General features: G+C 49.4%; 1 protein-coding gene across 3 annotated transcripts; it reads right to left on the bottom strand.

The window, feature by feature from the left end:
- Window positions 1–9,695: 9,695 nt before the first annotated feature.
- Window positions 9,696–16,694, bottom strand: POLR2E (RNA polymerase II, I and III subunit E). Of its 3 annotated transcripts, XM_059697405.1 has the most exons (8): window positions 16,482–16,685; window positions 14,043–14,217; window positions 12,129–12,244; window positions 11,401–11,481; window positions 11,015–11,073; window positions 10,833–10,911; window positions 10,518–10,602; window positions 10,046–10,199 (listed from the first exon to the last, which is right to left on the bottom strand). In XM_059697405.1, the coding sequence occupies exons 1-7, from the start codon at window positions 16,536–16,538 to the stop codon at window positions 10,537–10,539; spliced, it is 633 nt and encodes a 210-aa protein (XP_059553388.1). In that variant the 5' UTR covers window positions 16,539–16,685; the 3' UTR covers window positions 10,046–10,199; window positions 10,518–10,536. The 3 variants fall into 3 exon arrangements, with proteins under 3 accessions (XP_059553386.1, XP_059553387.1, XP_059553388.1); XM_059697403.1 differs by lacking the exon at window positions 10,518–10,602 and having other exon boundaries at window positions 9,696–10,199; window positions 16,482–16,690; XM_059697404.1 differs by lacking the exons at window positions 10,518–10,602; window positions 11,401–11,481 and having other exon boundaries at window positions 9,696–10,199; window positions 16,482–16,694.
- Window positions 16,695–17,167: the final 473 nt, after the last annotated feature.

The following is a 17,167-nucleotide window of genomic DNA, read 5'->3' as shown; positions in this document are numbered from 1 at the left end:
TTCCTCTCTGAAATAAAAAAATATGTATATTTTAAAAAACATTTAAAATAAAGTTGTTAATCTGAATGGCAACTTGGGGGACGGGACACGGGGTTCCTTTGCTTCCTCGCTGGGGAGGGTGTGAGGAAGGAAAGTCTACCCCAAATGGCCCAGTGAGGTGTGTGAGCCCAGGGAGCCTTTGAGGTAAGCTGTGCAAACATGTACATGTTAGATAACCACCTCAATAAACGCTGCCTCAGCACTATCCAGTAGAACCTTCCAGAAGACAAAAAACACTCTTCATCTGTGCTGTTCAAGTACCAGCTGCATTTCCTTTTTTAAAAAATGTATTGAGCCGAAACCGGTTTGGCTCAGTGGATAGAGCGTTGGCCTGCGGACTGAAAGGTCCCGGGTTCGATTCCGGTCAAGGGCATGTACCTGGGTTGCGGGCACATCCCCAGTAGGAGATGTGCTGGAGGCAGCTGATCGATGTTTCTCTCTCATCGATGTTTCTAACTATCTCTCTCCCTTCCTCTCTGTAAAAAATCAATAAATTATATTTAAAAAAAAAAGTATTGAAAAAATTAAAAATGGAACTCCCGTTTGACCCAGTGATCCCACTTCTAGGAATATATCCCAAGAAACTAGAAACACCAATCAGGAAGGATATATGCACCCCTATGTTCATAGCAGCACAATTTACAATAGCTAAGATTTGGAAACAGCCTAAGTGCCAATCAGCAGATGAGTGGATTAAAAAACTGTGGTACATCTACACAATGGAATACTACACTGGTAAAAAAGAAGGAATTCTTACCATTTGCAACAGCATGGACGGACCTGGAGAGCATTATGCTAAGCAAAATAAGCCAGTCGGAGAAAGATAAATACCACAGGATCTCACTCATTTGTGGAATATAATGAACAACATAAACTGATGAACAAAAACAGATCCAGATACAGAGAAGCATCGATTAGACCATGGACAGACACCAGGCGGGGGGAGGGCATGAGTTGGGGGATGGGGGGGCAATGGGGAGGATAAGGACACATACGTAATACCTTAATCAATAAAGAAAAAAACAAACAAAAAAAAGAAGTGTTGATTTGAGCCCTGGCGGTGTTCTCAGTGGTTAGAACGCCGGCCCATGGACTGAAGGGTCGCGGGTTCCATTCCTAATCAGGAGCACTTACCGGGGTTAGTGGTTCTCTCCCTGCCCCTGGTTGGGCACGTGCAGGAGGCAACCAGTTGATCTCTCTCCCCGTCTCACTCTCTCTGAACAATCAATGGAAAAAATATCCTCAGGTGAGGGCTAACAAAATTTGACTGGAGAGATGGAGAGAACATGGATTTGTTGTTCCACCTACTTCTGCACTCATTGGTTGATTCTTGTATGTGCCCTGACCAGGCATTGAACTCGAAACCTTGGCATTGGGATGCTTTAACCAACTGAGCTACCCAGCCAGGGCTGGCTGCATTTCCCATGGGTTCTCAGCCCTTGAAATTAGGCCTGACTAACCTGAGGAGCTCTTACACATTTCATTTCGTTTATTTAGATTGAAGAGCATCAGGAGGGTGGTGGCCACCATCTGGGACAGCAGAGGGGGGGCAGGTAAGGACTCCCCCCAATGCATATTACCTTCCCACAGCCAGGTTTATACTGGAGGGCAGCCCAGCAGAGAAGAGCTCCAAATTTTCAATATATATTAACAAATATATAAGCTTTATTTGAGTTTCTGCATAAATATCACTTGAGGTCAAACAAGATTTTCCAAAGGGTTAAAAAGTATTAAACAACAGAACGTGGTCCTTCCCTTTAGTTTGTCTCTGATCAGTTGACTAGTCTGCTCTACCATTTTTACCAGAAACAAAACCTAAAACTCTTCGGGTGGCATTTCCCTTTTGTCTGGAAATCTCTCCCTACTCCACTGGAGGCAAAAACACATCCCTGGCTCTCGTTTAAATGTCAGCGGTTTGTGGTGTACAAATGAAGAACTTAATGTTAACATACAAAATGTACATGTATGCTGTTAACAGTAATTTTGCTTTAAGCTTTTCTCATTAAGTATTTTTATTTTTATTTTTATAATCTCTCCACAAGAAGTTATGAAAATACCTGTAAATACATTGAAAAGTCACTTTAAAATCCTGGGCCGAAACCGGTTTGGCTCAGTGGATAGAGCGTCGGCCTGCGGACTGAAAGGTCCCAGGTTCGATTCCGGTCGGGGACATGTACCTGGGTTGCGGGCACATCCCCAGTAGGAGATGTGCAGGAGGCAGCTGATCGATGTTTCTCTCTCATCGATGTTTCTAACTATCTCTCTCCCTTCCTCTCTGTAAAAAATCAATAAAATATATTAAAAATAATAATAATAAAAAAAATAAAATCCTGGGATGAAAAATTCTAAATATGTTCCATCTTCTGTGATTTACAAATAACAAAATTCTATAACTTAGAGCTTCTGAATGATTTTGACAGGCATTTACTAAGAAGAGGCAGGACATTCGCTATTCAGTTTCCACCACAACTGAGTTTTTGAGAAGCTACATTTGTTGACAGTCACCACACACTGACTCCACAGCCCAATGGCCTGACATTGGTACCACTGGGCTATGGAGTCAGAGTGTGTGGAAGAGCCCCAACTTTTAATTCAGCGCAGGAGAATTAGGCAGAATCCACACCCAGTTGTAACAAAAGCAGCCAGGGAGCAAGGGCTTCCCCTCCTGATACAAAACAGACCCCCAAAACCACAGCACACCCCAGGCATAGCTAAGAAGTGGCCGTGACGAGTCAGTCAGGGCACTGCAACAGCAGGCCTCGTCTCTGCAGAAACTTCCTAAGAAAGCCAGAAAAGGAGACCACACGCCAGCACACTGCAGCCCGGTACCGTTTTTGGGCAAAGATTAGTTGGCACATAGCCACACACTCCCGGTGACATGCCACCTTGTACGCCACTTGTGCCCTAGAGAGGTGGGTCATTGAACTCTGAAAACACTTACCTGGCCCTTTACACAAAAGACATGTACATTTTGATCTACTTTTTTTTTTAATCTACATTTTTTAAAGGACAGAAGAATTAACAGCTGAAACTAATAGTCAAGAGTTCAGCTAGACAGCAGCTTTTCACTATCGGCATTAGTCAGAAAGCAAATGTCATGCAAAGAACCCCATTCTTAGATGCAAAAGCATCTCTGGAACCTAATGGGTCTGCAAACAATGGCCTCCAACTTGTTAGAGGCACCTTCACGGGGTGGGCCAATTTCATGTCCTGGTGGCGGGGAACTATGTAAGTGCCAGGTCTCGACCTCATCCCACCTGACCCCCAGGAATCGCACGGTGGGTGTCACAGAGCAGGGAGCCACCCTGAGCCCATCTCAGAACTTGGGACAGGCTGTGCTTGGTGGCATAGGCAGAATGAGGTCTCTAAGAAATAAAGGGGAGCCAGGTGCTGCTGGGAGGAGGGCACAGAGACCACAGTGCCCCCACAGGTGACAATAATGCCCATGCCTCTGCAGCTGGAAACCTAACCAAGGGCGGCTGGGACCTTTCACAAAGGGACAACAGCAGCTTCAGAGAGAGCACACCAACCACAGTAAAGGACTTTCCACAGACACTCATGAGCCGATTCTATTCACTCAAAGAGTAAATACTAAGGAATAACCAAGATGTTTTGTGTGTGGCAAAATATACATAAAATTTACCACATTAACCATTTTTAAGTGCACAGCTCAATAACATTAGCACATTCACATGGTGCCGCTATCACCACCATCCATCTTAGAACGTTTTCATCTTCCCAAACTGGAGCTCCGTCCCATTAAACACTAAATCTCTTTCCCTCTCCCCCAGCCCCTGGCTCCCACCATCTACTTTCTGTCTCTAAGTCTGACTCCTCTAGGGACTTCCTGTGAGTGGAATCACAGTGCTCTGTGCCTGGCTCATTTTGGAATGTGGATATTTGGAGGAAAAGGAGACTTGTTTTACCATTAGACACACTACAAAACACTGCTTTTTAAAACCTAAATTGAGCATTGCAAGAATCTTAAAGCAAACCGTCTGTGAGTCTACATGGAAGAGGCAATCCAGGGAGGCCACCAAAGGATCTGCCAGGCACTCCACATACTCCACGGTGCTGAGATCACTGTTTGGAGGGAGGGGAATGACATCCTGGATCACAGGGTGCCCAAAAGCAAACCCCAGGATTTAAGGCAGCGGTTCTCAACCTGTGGGTCTCGCCCCCTTTGGCGGTCGAACGACCCTTTCTCAGGGGTCGCCTAAGACCATCCTGCATATCAGATATTTACATTACGATTCATAACAGTAGCAACATGACAGTTATGAAGTAGCAACGAAAAGAATTTAATGGTTGGGTCACAGCATGAGGAACTGTATTTAAAGGGCCAGAAGGTTGAGAACCCATGTAAATATACCTAGAACTGGGAATTTAAGAAATAAACAAATTGAGGTAATTTTTGCAAATTATGTATCTATTAAGGGACTTGTATCTAGAATAAAGAACTCTTACACCTCAATAATAAAAACACAAACAACCCAACTAAACTAAAGGCAAAGAATAAACATTTATCCAACGATAATATGCAAAACAGCTATGAGGATGTGAAAGATACATCAGTCATTGGGGAAAATGACTCCTAACCACAGAAAGACTCGGCCTCGCTCACCCACACTGGGATGGACACACAGATGTGAAGCTGGAATCTCTGTATGGGGCTCATGGGAATGCAAAACGGGGCAGCCACTTTGGAAAACAATCTGGCAGTTTCTGGAAAGATTATCCAGAGTTTCCATATAACCCTGCAATTCCCCTTGTAGGTGTACATCCAGGGTACTGAACACATGCCTGCACAAAACCTGTTCACAGCAGCATGGTCAAAAGGTGGACACTACCCAAATGTACAACAGTTAATGAACAAACACCACATGGTCAATCCACACACTGGAATATTACTCAGTCATGAAAAGGAGTGAAGCACTGACACTCGCTACGTGAATGAACTTTGAAAATATGATGCTCAGTGAGAGAAGCCAGACACAAAAGACTATACAGTGTGATTCCTTTTATGTGAAATGTCCAGAACAGGCAAATCCAGACAAAAAGTGAGTCCAAGGTTGTCAGGTTCTGGAGAATGGGGGTGACTGCTGATGAGGATGGTTTTTTTGTTCCAAAATCTTCTGCAATTTATCAAGTGCCAGGTCTCGACCTCATCCCACCTGACCCCCAGGAATCGCACGGTGGGTGTCACAGAGCAGGGCATGTATCCTTGGCAAATAAAATGAGTAGTGAACTCAGCACTTACAGCAAGGTGGCAATATTACCTCAATATTATTGAGCTATCCTACAAATTAAGAACTGACAAATCAAGAACATAATGAAATAGAAGGCTTCTATAAACCAACCAATTTTATTTTTTATTTTCAAATTGATTTTAGAGGGCGGCTGAGAGAGAGAAAACAAAACAAAACATTAGCCCTAACCGGTTTGGCTCAGTGGATAGAGCATTGGACTGAAGGGTCCCAGGTTCGATTCCGGTCAAGGACATGTACCTTGGTTGCGGGTACATCCCCAGTAGGGGGAGTGCAAGAGGCAGCTGATCAATGTTTCTCTCTCATTGATGTTTCTAACTCTCTATCCTTCTCCCTTCCTCTCTGTGAAAAATCAATAAAATATATTTTTAAGCCCTGGCTGGTTTGGCTCAGTGGATAGAGCGCCGGCCTGCGGACTCAAGGGTCCCAGGTTCGATTCTGATCAAGGGCATGTACCTTGGTTGCGTGCACATCCCCAGTGGGGAGTGTGCAGGAGGCAGCTGATCGGTGTTTCTGGCTCTCTATTCCTCTCCCTTCCACTCTGTGGAAAATCAGTAAAATATATAAATATAAGTATAAATTATATATATTTTAAAACAAAACATTAATTGTTTGCCTCCTGCAAGTGCCCCTACTGGGGATTGAACCCAAAATGTGCGTATGTACCCTGACTGGGAATCGAATGGGCAACCTCCTGGTGCACGGGACGACGCCCAACCGAGACACACTGGCCAGGGTCAAGCCAACTAATTTTAGACATAAAGATTGAAAAAATTTAAGAGCAAAATAAATTAATAGTGCTGAGAAAAGTATTAACACCCCCCCCCCCCTAAAAAAAAACCCCACAAAGAAACCTGACAATGAAATCAAGAAGACACCAAGATTCGGTTAATGGATTCTGCACAAGATCTCAACTTGGATCCTTAAATTTAGGCAAGCAAAATGCTACTTTTTTTAAAAAAATATATTTTATTGATTTTTCAGAGAGAAAGGGAGAGAGATAGAGAGCCAGAAACATCGATGAGAGAGAAACATCGATCAGCTGCTTCCTGCACATCTCCCACTGGGGATGTGCCCGCAACCCAGGCACACGCACCCGACCAGAATCGAACCTGGGACCCCTCAGTCCACAAGCTGACGCTCCATCCACTGAGCCAAACCGGTTTCGGTACAAAATGCTACTTGATTAAATAAATACTCTGATATGCATTGAAACCACTTTTTAAATTGTATGATCGGTGTACAGGACAATTTTCCAACCAACTGAGCCACACTGGCCAGGGCAACACTGTATTTTCTTGTCCAAAAATCCCAAATGGGAAACAAGATGATTTGTAACATCATAGCCAATGGCTTATTGCCTAGTTTCTGGCTTACTGTTACACTTCAAGTCCTAGTTTTCCAGCCACTAGGAAATAAAAATTCCCAATTTGCTTCCTAGTTTTCAAAAATTATTAAGGCCTTGGCCAGGTAGCTCAGTTGGTTAGATAGTCATCCCAATACCAAGGTTGCGGGCACACCTGGTCAGGGCACACACAAGCAACCAATTAATGCACCAATAAGTGGAACAACAAATTGATGTTTCTCTCTCTCACCTCCTTTCTCTAAAATCAATAAATAAAACAATTATCAATTAATTTATTGGTATACTCAGTGCTACCATGAAGTAACTAGAAAATGAATTAAAGTGTACACACTAAGCCTGACCTCAGCTTCAATAAGCCTTTTCTTCAGAAGGACACCGCACAAATGGATCTCGGAGCATTTGTTTTACTTTAAGCATAACAAGCGGTCACACCAAAGCAGCCATACATGGTCCTTACGAAAAGCCTCAGGAACACACATGTATTTTACAAAAGAGAGCAGACTAGGCAAACGAATTGATTCAGGGAGGGCAGAGCCAAATGGCCCAATCCTATATAATAAAACCACTGAACGGCTGAATGACTGGTCACCATGATGTGAACTGACCACCAGGGGGCAGCTCCTGCACTGAGTGTTTGCCCCCCCCCCCCCCCCCCCCCCCCCCCCGCCAGGCGACCAGCAGCGGCAATCAGGGGGTGGGGCCAGCCAGCGGCCACCAGCCAAGGCGGGTGCTAGTGGAGCCCCCCCCACATCGCTCCCCCCCCACGGGTCACCCTACAGATTGCCCTGATCGCCAGCCACGCCTAGGGACCCTACCTATATATTGGGAATGGTCTCTTAGATTTAAAAATTAAAACCTGGCAAGGGTACTCCAACACTGAAAAAACAGGATGCAGCGATGACATGCATGGACTGTGGCTTGCACCTTTTGTGATCAGCCCTGATTCTGACACTTATAACGGTGTGACAAAGCCAATTACTTAACCTCTCTGCTTCAGTTTTTTCCACCCATAAGATGGGGAAAATGATATTACTGCCTCAGAAGAATTATGTTATGTACTACTTTTTGTAATCAGGGCAAAAAAAATGTAACTGCACATACAACAGCAAGATGCCTTTCACCTATATGAAAAGTATGGTCGTCCTAACTGGTTTGGCTCAGTGGATAGAGCGTCGGCCTGCGGACTGAAAGGTCCCAGGTTCAATTCCGGTCAAGGGCATGTACCCTGGTTGCAGGCACATCCCCAGTGGGGGGTGTGCAGGAGGCAGCTGATCGATGTTTCTCTCTCATTGATGCTTCTAACTCTCTATCCCTCTCCCTTCCTCTCTGTAAAAAAAAAAAATCAATAAAATATATTTTTAAAAAAATTTTTTTCAGAAGTATGGTCACTGGTGCATGCAGCATCCCGGATTGTGAGGGATGTCCAACTGCCAGTTTAGGCCCGACATCCCCAGAGGGGTCCCAGATTGTGAGGATAATAAAAACACAAACAAGCCAACTAAACTAAAGGCAAAGACCTGAATACACATTCAGGGCTGAGGGACGGCTCCGACCCCTTACACCAATTTCATTCACCGGGCCTCTAGTCTTTTATAATAAAAGCCTAATATGCAAATTGCTCGACCTGGAGCTCATCAGCTCACTATGATGTGCGCTGACCACCAGGGAGTGGTGCGGAACACGGTGGGTGTCGGTGACGAGGTGCGGCTGGCCCTGAAGAGTGGGACCGCAGCGGGATGGTGGAGGTGAGCGGGTGGCACCAGGCCAAGGTGGGTACCATTGCCACCCCAATACATTCAATTTAAAATAAAAAGTTAACCTATATAGCCAACCAAAGTGACAGTGGAAGTGAAGTGGGGAACAAGGGGTGGTTGTTGGAGTTGGGGTTGCTTTTGGGGATGATGTAATGTTCCAGAACTGGTGGTAATGTGTGCACAGCTGGGAACACACTAAAAATCACTAAACTATATACTGTAAATGGGTGAACTGTATGGTGATTATGTCTCAATAAAGCTATTAACCCTTTGCGGTCGTTTGTCTACTCTCAGCCACCAAAGCTTTTTTACCGTTCCGGTCGTAAGTCTGCTCTCAGCCACCACAGCAAGGAACCGTAACGAATCTTAACTCTATTCATTCCTGTATCAGTTCATAATTTCTCTGAAAGCTCTTAAGTGTCTAAGCGACCTTGTCACAAACCAAAACATTGCCCCGACAAATCGGAGATATCGAAACTCAATATAAACAAACACGGTCGTTCCACACTCGCCATGCAAAACACCTTGGCGAGTCAGTCGCCTTTTGAGAGTGAAGAAATCGACAAGCTTCGGAGATACTTCGCAGAATTTCAAATAAAGCTTTACAAATTACGTTTAACTGTAATTAGGCATTCGCGCTTGTTAAGATATTTTAAAATAATACTCCAAAATGGCAAAAAGAAAGTTACTGAAAGAAGTGTACTGCGAATCTGAAAGTAACGATGAAGAGTTTAATTTTGGCACCTTGAATACTGACTCTGACGTAGAAAGTGATAACGTTTGTAGTGATTCTACTAGTAGTTACGTAGTTCCAAAAAAGAATAAATTTTGTTTATCCTTCATAATCTTGCATGTTATGTATCACTGCTCTTTCAATGGAAATTAATTCCGACCAGTACGACACCCATGTCCAAATTTAATACGACCGCAAAGGGTTAAAGAATATACATGATTTCTTTTAACTTGGGGGGGGGGGGGACTGTGTCTTCTGGAACCAGACACTCTAGGCGGGGGAGAGGCTCGTTGGACCCCAAACTTCTAGGCAAGAAAAGCATAAGGGAGCACAGCTGCAAGTGAGCACCGGACATTAATCCTGCCTTTTGGGTGAAGGGAGAGGACAGATGCACCTTTGCATTGTGAACACTGGACAGAAAGCCAGGTATGGCTGTGCAGTTTGCAGGTGGGGAGCAGGGAGGGGTCACAGAGACTCTATCTTGAAGCCACAACAAACCTATCCTCCCACCTTGTTTTTTTAGACAAGTGAAACTGTTTACTCAAAACACCTTTAATTTAAAAACACCCAGCTTCAATACCAACTCAAATCCAGAGGTATTTTAATCTCCCTGCCGGCTGACCTCAGAGTCCTCCACGGGTCAGGGATAGGGCCACTGTGAGGAGCATGGAGGAGGGAAGCTGGAAGTGGGGGCTTACCCGGAGACTTGGACCCAGGTCCCATTTGTGGGGAGCCAGCTTGGAGTGCCTCGGGGGACAGGCAAGAACCTAGGACTATCTTGGCTGCTGGCTGGCTCACTGGCCTCCCCTCAGCATCCTGTCCTCTTGAGGAACCATTTGCACAGGATCCCAGGTGGGGCTCAGTGTCCATGTGAGGCCACAAGGGCCCTCAGCCCAGGAGGGCAAGCACACAGCCTGCCCTGGGTTCCAAAGAAGCAGCAGGTAGGTTTCCAGGGTTGAGCAGATCACAGCAGGGCAGACGGCCAGCAGGCCAACTGCCTGGGTAAGGTGGTTACAGTCCATTTGTCTGTCTCCCAGGGGCTGGAGGAGAGAAGAAAAGGCCATCATGTGATTAGTCTATCACGTGGGTTAGACATACCCAGGGGGCAGATGCCACTCCTGGGCCCCACAGGAAGTGGAGAGTGACAGGCTGTGGTGGAACCTGGAAGGAGAAGGTTAGGGCAACGAAGAGGAAAGCAGGTCTGGAAAGAAGGGGCTGAGCTCAGGGCTCCGGGTCAGAACATTAGTGGGGCAGGTAACAGATGGGCCCACTCAGGCAAAGACTTCGGTCTTTCCTGCACCACCAGTGTACACAGACCCCCCCCTTCCCCGCCACAGCTGGGGCGGCATCTATCTCACCTGCTAGGTGGTAGGACGGCTACTGCACCAGCCGGTAGGTGATGTATCTGCCTGCGGTTTCGCTGGGCCGGATGATCTTCACTACCTGCATCAGAGTGAGAGCAGGGCTGGGCAGGGCCTCCCCAGGGACCCAGGTGTGTGTGGGATTGGTGGGGGCAGCAGCAGGGCAGGTGGCACCAGGACCCCGACCAGGAAAAGAGACTTGGGGGTAGCCCTGATTCTTCAAAAAGCTGGGGGAGGGAGGTGAGTGCTGAGGCTCCTGCCCAAGAGGAAAAAGGCTGGGGGTAGGGCTCTCCTGCCAGGGTGGTCTCTCACCTGCCCTCGCTTTATCCCAAAGTAGCGTGCCACGGGGTCTCCAGCCTGGATCCTGGGCAGCTGGTTTTCTCGGAGTTTACTGGGAAGCTCAGTCAGGAAAAAGCCATGCAGGGCTGACTGGGAGGGATGGAGAAGCCCAGAGGATTGGGGAGGGGAGAGGATGGGAGGTCCAGAAAGGATACTATCTGGCCAGCAGCTCCGTCACCTCCTCCTTGGTCATGACGACATGCTCTGGGACCAGCTGCCAAGAGAACAGAACCTGTGTCTCCAGAGGGCCAGGACCCCGCTGTGCCCCACACTCCCACACGGGGGAGGGGTACAGTGTCCTCAGCTAGTCTACACCCCACCCACAACTGTCATGCAGAGGGACCTTGGGACACAACCTGGGATCCCCATCCGCCATGTCAGCAGTGTGGACTGGGAACCCACATTCTCAGCAAGGCTCAGGTAATGCTGCTGCTGCTGCTGCTCTGGACCTGGGGGCCACACTTTGAGAGCCTGGCTCTACTTTCTTTACCATCTCCCCACTCCCTACCACCCAACTCCCCCCACCTTCCCTAGGCCCCACCTCGTGCTCCGTGATGTTGATGAGCAGCTCCTGCTGCAGAAACTGTTCCAGGATGTACTTGGGGGCCATGTCGACCAGGGACTGGAAGAGAGATCCTCAGATATGGCCTCCTCCCTCCATCCCCCCCCACCACACACACACAGGACTGGAGACCTGGCTCGTTTCTTCCTCAGAGGCCATGGCAGGTGGGAAAGCTGAATGGGTTTGATCTTGTACCTCAACAAGAAGCCAGGCATCATAAGCTAGGCATTCCCATGGCATGCATGGGTTTCTCCCCACTGCCTTGGCCCCTGGCACATCTCCAGACCTCAGCCTGGTGTCAGGAAATGAGTTTATCTGTCAAATGAGTCCGGAGGTTGGTCCCTGAGCTGGCATGGAGGCCACTCCCCAAGAGAGGACCAAGATGGCAAGGACTCTGGGCAAGGACCACAGGCACAGGGAAGAGTGTGCGCATTGCTCCTCCCATCCCACGTAGGCCTCTCCAAACACAGACGGGGGATGCTGGGCCTGCTCTGGGGATGCCCCATGCTGCCCACAAAGGACAGCAGCTCCTTCTCAGACCCTGAGCTCCCACATTAGAACGAGGGGCCAGAGGCAAGTGCTGCCGAGGGTGCAGTGGGTGCCCTGGGTGAAGATAGCGGCGGGGCCTCTTAGGTGCCATAGGAAAGTGAGGCTCGGGACAGAACAGGAAGGGAAGTGGTCAGGCTCTTTGCTGTGGGGACACCCACCTGCTTGGCGGAGGGTGTCATGCCCTGCTGCACCACGATGAGGGCTCGGGTGATGTTTTCCTCCTGCATGCGCTGGCAGTACACCTTGATGGTCTTGATCCCCACTTTGGGCTCCTCTGTGGACAGAGTGCATGCGGGTCCACAATGCCAGGGCCTTACCGACCCGTTTCCAGGCATGTGTGGCACCTCTCTGAGGCCTCAGTTTTTCAGTTTGTAGAACAGGGAGCTGGCTGCCTCCAGATCACCAAGCAGCTGAAAGGTGCCTATGCCCCTGGACTTCAAAGGTCCCTGTCTGAAGTGGGGTCTGAAATCTGGGTTTAGTTGGGTGCCTCACTGGTTCCAAGGTTTGAGAACCCCCAAGCTAAGTGGCTTGTTTAATCTGGGAGCCCACAAAGTGCATGGCTGGGTGTCCAGAGGTGAGATGAGGTTGGCTGACCTGCCATGGAGACAGACCGCCCATCCCCAGCGGTAGAAGTCGTTACTTTTTCAGTAGCATTAGGGGCCTGGGGCTTTGTCACCAGAGAAACACTGGACCCTACGAGCTTCGGCCACAGGGCTCTGGCCACCAGGATTCATGTGAGGCTCCTCGCTGGGCCTCTGTCTTCTGTAGTGCAAATCACTCCACCGATGACCATTATCCTGGGCTGAGTCCTCCCAAATCCCCAGGTTTGAGTCCTAGTCCCCAGTACCTCAGGAGGTAACTAATAACTACTGTGCTTGGTAAAGGGGCCTTCCAAGAGATAATTAAGGTAACATGAAGTCATGTGAACCCTGATCCAATCTGACTGGTGTCCTTCTAAGAGATTGAGACAGACATTAGGGACCCTGTGAGGACACAGGGAGGAGAGAGCCACCGTCTAACATGCTAAGGACAGAAACATAAGGGGGAACCAACCCAGCAGACAACTTGATCTTGAACTTCCAGCCCCCAGAGCTGGAGACAATAAATGTCAGTTGTTTCAGGACTCATCTACAGTGCTTTGTTATGGCGGCCTCAGCAAACCAATACAGGCAGAAACTTAAGCCCTGTCCTGAAGCATGTCCCAGAGGAGCAGTGACACCTCCATGTCACCGAACACCAGGAAATGCAGGGAGAACTCCTACTCCAGGGAGAAGCTAATCCCTGACAGGTCTGGAGATGGCTCTGTGGGAGGCCTGTGATTAGGCATTAAGGTCTCAAATAATCATATCTCATACACAGGGACGTTTATCATAAAAAGTGTCACCAGGTTCTGCTCTGCAAATGTTTTCTGCCCACCCCCTTCATTCTAGGCATGTAGTTGATACCAAGGTGCTGAAAAGCCTAGTCCCCCAACTTTTGCAGGCCTGAGAGCGAGGCTGCCTCAATGGGTTAGGTGCCAAAAGAGAGGAACATAGGGATCCCAGGACACCCCTCAGTGGGCTCTTCGCTCAACCCACGGCTCAGTGGGGATCCTGAAAGAGGAGGCACCTGAGTGTAGTCTCCAGGGACAATGTCTGGACACTGAGGAGGCAGAGTGAGGAGGAAAGGGTGTGGTGAGGCGGGGGATAGGCAATATGAGGCAATAACCCTGCAACGGTGCAGGAAGGAGCTGCAGGGAACACAGGCGCTGAGAGTGGAAGCTGGGCTGGTGGTGGACAGAGGAGGAAACAGTGGGTCTGAGGTCAGGAGCTGGGGGCTCTCCCGGAAGGCCTATGATAATCGTGGTCAGAGAAAACAGCCAAGGAATAGAGAATGGGGAAGACGACCAAGAAGGAAACTGGAAAAGGTACTCAGAAGGGTCAGAGATCAGTGATGTCGCCCACAGCACATAAGGTGAGGGGGAACTCTCTCCTCTGAGTCAGTGTTACAAGCAGGGGAATGTTACAAGCTGGATCCTAAACAGGCCATCAAATGGCTCTCAGTGACCCCTCAGGCACCAGCAAGACACTCACCTGGGAAAAAGACAAACATCTGGTCAGTGGGGTCATCATTGTGGGCCACCAGCACTGTGAGGTCCGTGCGCCGTGGCCGCCCTTCACTTGGCTTGTCCCCAAACTGGGCCTTGAACTCCTCTAGTGTCTGGTCCAGCTCATCCTGAGTCACCAGGTATCCTCGGTCATGGCACAGCTGTGGACAGAAAGAGCCAGGTGACCCCAAGGGAGAGGAGGAATGGCAACAAGAGCTTGAGCCAAAAGAGGCCACTGTGAGGACAATACAGGGAGTTTGGGGCTCAGTGTGGCAGGTGTGTGTAGAACCCAGAAAAGAGGGATGAAGCCGGTAGAGACAAATACGGGGCACACCCCAACACAGCCATTGTGTCAATCCAGTTAATCAGCTGCCATGGGTGCTGTCATTTTATCCTGAAAACTGAGGCCGTGAGAGGCTGGGATTGGGAAACAGCTGCAGAACTGGGACTTGGGTTGGAGCCATTTGAGCCTAGAGTTGGGGCCCTGGGGTCTGGGGCAGAAAAAGACAGTTAGGTGGGAGGGGCACTGCTAGGCTGCCTGGACAGACCTTAGTTGAAAACCAGGCAAAAGCTTGAGGGCCAGGAGTTCTAGGACTCATCTCGGAAATTGGGGCTCTTTAGTGGGCTGACAGGAAGAAGATCCAAGTAAAGAAAGGGGCCCTAGCTGGTTTTGCTCAGTGGACAGAGCATCGGCCTACGGACTGAAGGGTCCCAGGTTCGATTCCAGCCAAGGGCACATGCCCGGGTTGCCGGCTCGATCCCCCCAGTAGTGGTTGTGCAGGAGGCAGGCAATCAATGATTCTCTCCCATCACTGATGTTTCTCTCCATCCCTCTCCCTTCCTCTCTGAAATCAATAAAAATATTTTTAAAAACGTAAAGAAAGGGGAGGTCCGAGCTGCTACTCAGCCTGGCCTGCCTGAGGCCCCCCACACTCCCTTTCCTCTGTGAAGTCCCCACAGCCTGGTTTTCTCTCAGGACCCACAACACTGCCGGCCTGTAGCACAGCTGTTTCAGTCCCTATCTTTGGGGTAGCTTTGCAAACGAGTGAAGGGGCTGGGTTTGGCTGCCCAGCCTTAAACCCTTAAACCCGGCAGGATTCCTACAAGGGGAGTGCAAAGGCAGAGGTGGGCTTCTGGGGATCACAGTGGCCCCCTCCAATAGGGCAGCTTAAAGCACATGGCGTGTAGTGCTGCTCAGCCAGCTTGCTGCTTCGCTCCATCCCGAGTAACTCAAAGTTGGTGGGTACAGCATTGAAGTAGCCACCAGACAGAGGTCAGAGAGAGATGTCTGCACTGGATGGTGGCAGGTAGACAGCTGGCCCAGGTTCCTTGCAGTCCCGTAATCCTGTGATTCTGTCTTATGCACTGGGGTAGTGTGGAAGCCTTCCAGGAAATAACCAAGAGACTGTAGACAAAAAAAGGGGTTCCATGGAAAGTAACCTCATAAGGTAACCTGATCATAAATCCCTAACTGGGCAGGTCATGGTGGGCAGTCACGTTCCAGACCTAGAACTTGTTTAGTAAAAGGTTTACTTTTGTCTTAAGTGAGCCCTGTCTGTTCTTGTGAGCCCAGGATAACACACCTTTGAAATACGCATGACCGCCTTCAACTACAGACAACTCCCTGTGATCCAGTCCCTGCATGGCTTCCTCCCGCCTTCCTGTAATCGTCCTTACATTCCTTCCTTCATTGCAAGTGCATAAAAGAAACTGCAGGGGGGTGGGGGGCAATGGGGGGATAAGGACGCATATGTAATACCTTAATCAATAAAAAAAGAAACTGCAAAACCGTTATTCTCCAGGGTATTTGAGATCTTGCTTCCCAGCAAGTCGTTATTTTTGCTTCAAATAAACTTTTTATTATTTATGACTTTTATTGATTTTTAGAAAGAGAGACGGAGGAAAAAGAAGCATTGATGAGAAAGACACATCCATCAGCTGCTTCCTGCACGCCCCGCAAGGGGGATTCAGCCGAAACCTGGGCATGTGCCCTGACTGGGAATCCAACCGTGATCGCCTGGTTCATCGGTTGAGGCTCAATCACTGGACCACACCAGCTGGGCCAAGGGTATGGGGGAGGGGGGAGGGGGGAGGGGGGAGAGAGGATGGGAAGGGGGAGAGCGCGAGCGAGCGCCGAACCGAGATCAACCCACAACCTAGGTCAGTGCCCTGACCAGGACTAGAACACGCAACCTTTTGGTGTACAGGACGACAACGCCCCACTCGGCCAGGGCTCAAATAAACTCTTTTAAAAGTTCTCTAAGGTTTCGGCACTCTTTACGTGGATAACGCCGCGACACGAGAGGCAGCTAACATGCGGGTAGAGAGACCCCAGCCTCCCGTTTCCGCCTCCCTGCCCCGCTCGGACTCACGACTGGGCCCCGAGGCCCGCCCTCTGCGCTCGCCAAGCCCCGCGCGCTCTCACCTGCATAATGGTCTTGCGAATCTTCCACAGCCGGTACGTCTCCTCCTCGTCATCCATGCCGACCGCCGCTCACACTCACTGCGCCTGTGCCCGCCGCCAGGACCAGAGCCGACTGAGCTGCTGCGAAGCCCCGTTCAGGCCCCCTCAGCCTCTCCGTTTAGGGCTGTCGCCAGCGAACGCCTGAATGCAACGGCCTCTGGGACAGGCAGTGCCAAGGGCAGCCCGAGCGGCTGCTGGCTGTGCCTGAGGAGTGCGAATGGCACCGCCCACTCGCGGTTTGGGAGCTCTCGCGCGGCTTTGGCTGCTGCTCTGGAGTTCCAGTTTCCCCTCAACACCCGTCTAGGGCGGCAGTTTAGGATCCCAACTAGTTGAAGTGAGGAGACGGAGGCTGGGGAAACAGGCCCAGACCGAGCCAGAGGCCTGCTCTCCTCTCAGGACCCGGGGAGCTGCGTAGCAGTCCCCCCATAAATGTTTGTGCGTTCAACTGTAGGGGGTCCTCTCAGTTGGTTCTGGGCCATGTGCAACCTAATGGTCCCAGCCTCAGTTTTCCCATCTGTACAATGGAAGTAATGAACTGTCCCCATTTAAGAGCGCTGGCTGACCCTGGCTGGGCAGATCGGTTGGTTAGAGTGTCATTCAGATAAGCCAAGATTGTGGGTTTGATCCCTGGTCAGGGCACATACAAG

This window comes from Myotis daubentonii, chromosome 5 (genome assembly GCF_963259705.1).
Source record: "Myotis daubentonii chromosome 5, mMyoDau2.1, whole genome shotgun sequence".
Taxonomy (NCBI): domain Eukaryota; kingdom Metazoa; phylum Chordata; class Mammalia; order Chiroptera; family Vespertilionidae; genus Myotis; species Myotis daubentonii.
The sequence above is the reverse complement of the archived record's forward strand: the minus strand, read 5'-3'. Positions and strand labels throughout refer to the sequence as shown.

Coding starts and splice junctions, on each gene's coding strand:
- POLR2E (XM_059697403.1), bottom strand. CDS start 16,538: ATGGATGACGAGGAGGAGACGTACCGGCTGTGGAAGATTCGCAAGACC. Junction 14,218..16,481: donor TTCGCAAGACCATTATGCAG/GTGAGAGCGCGC, acceptor TTCTGTCCACAG/CTGTGCCATGACCGAGGATA. Junction 10,912..11,014: donor ACGGAGCTGCTGGCCAGATA/GTATCCTTTCTG, acceptor TGAGCTTCCCAG/TAAACTCCGAGAAAACCAGC.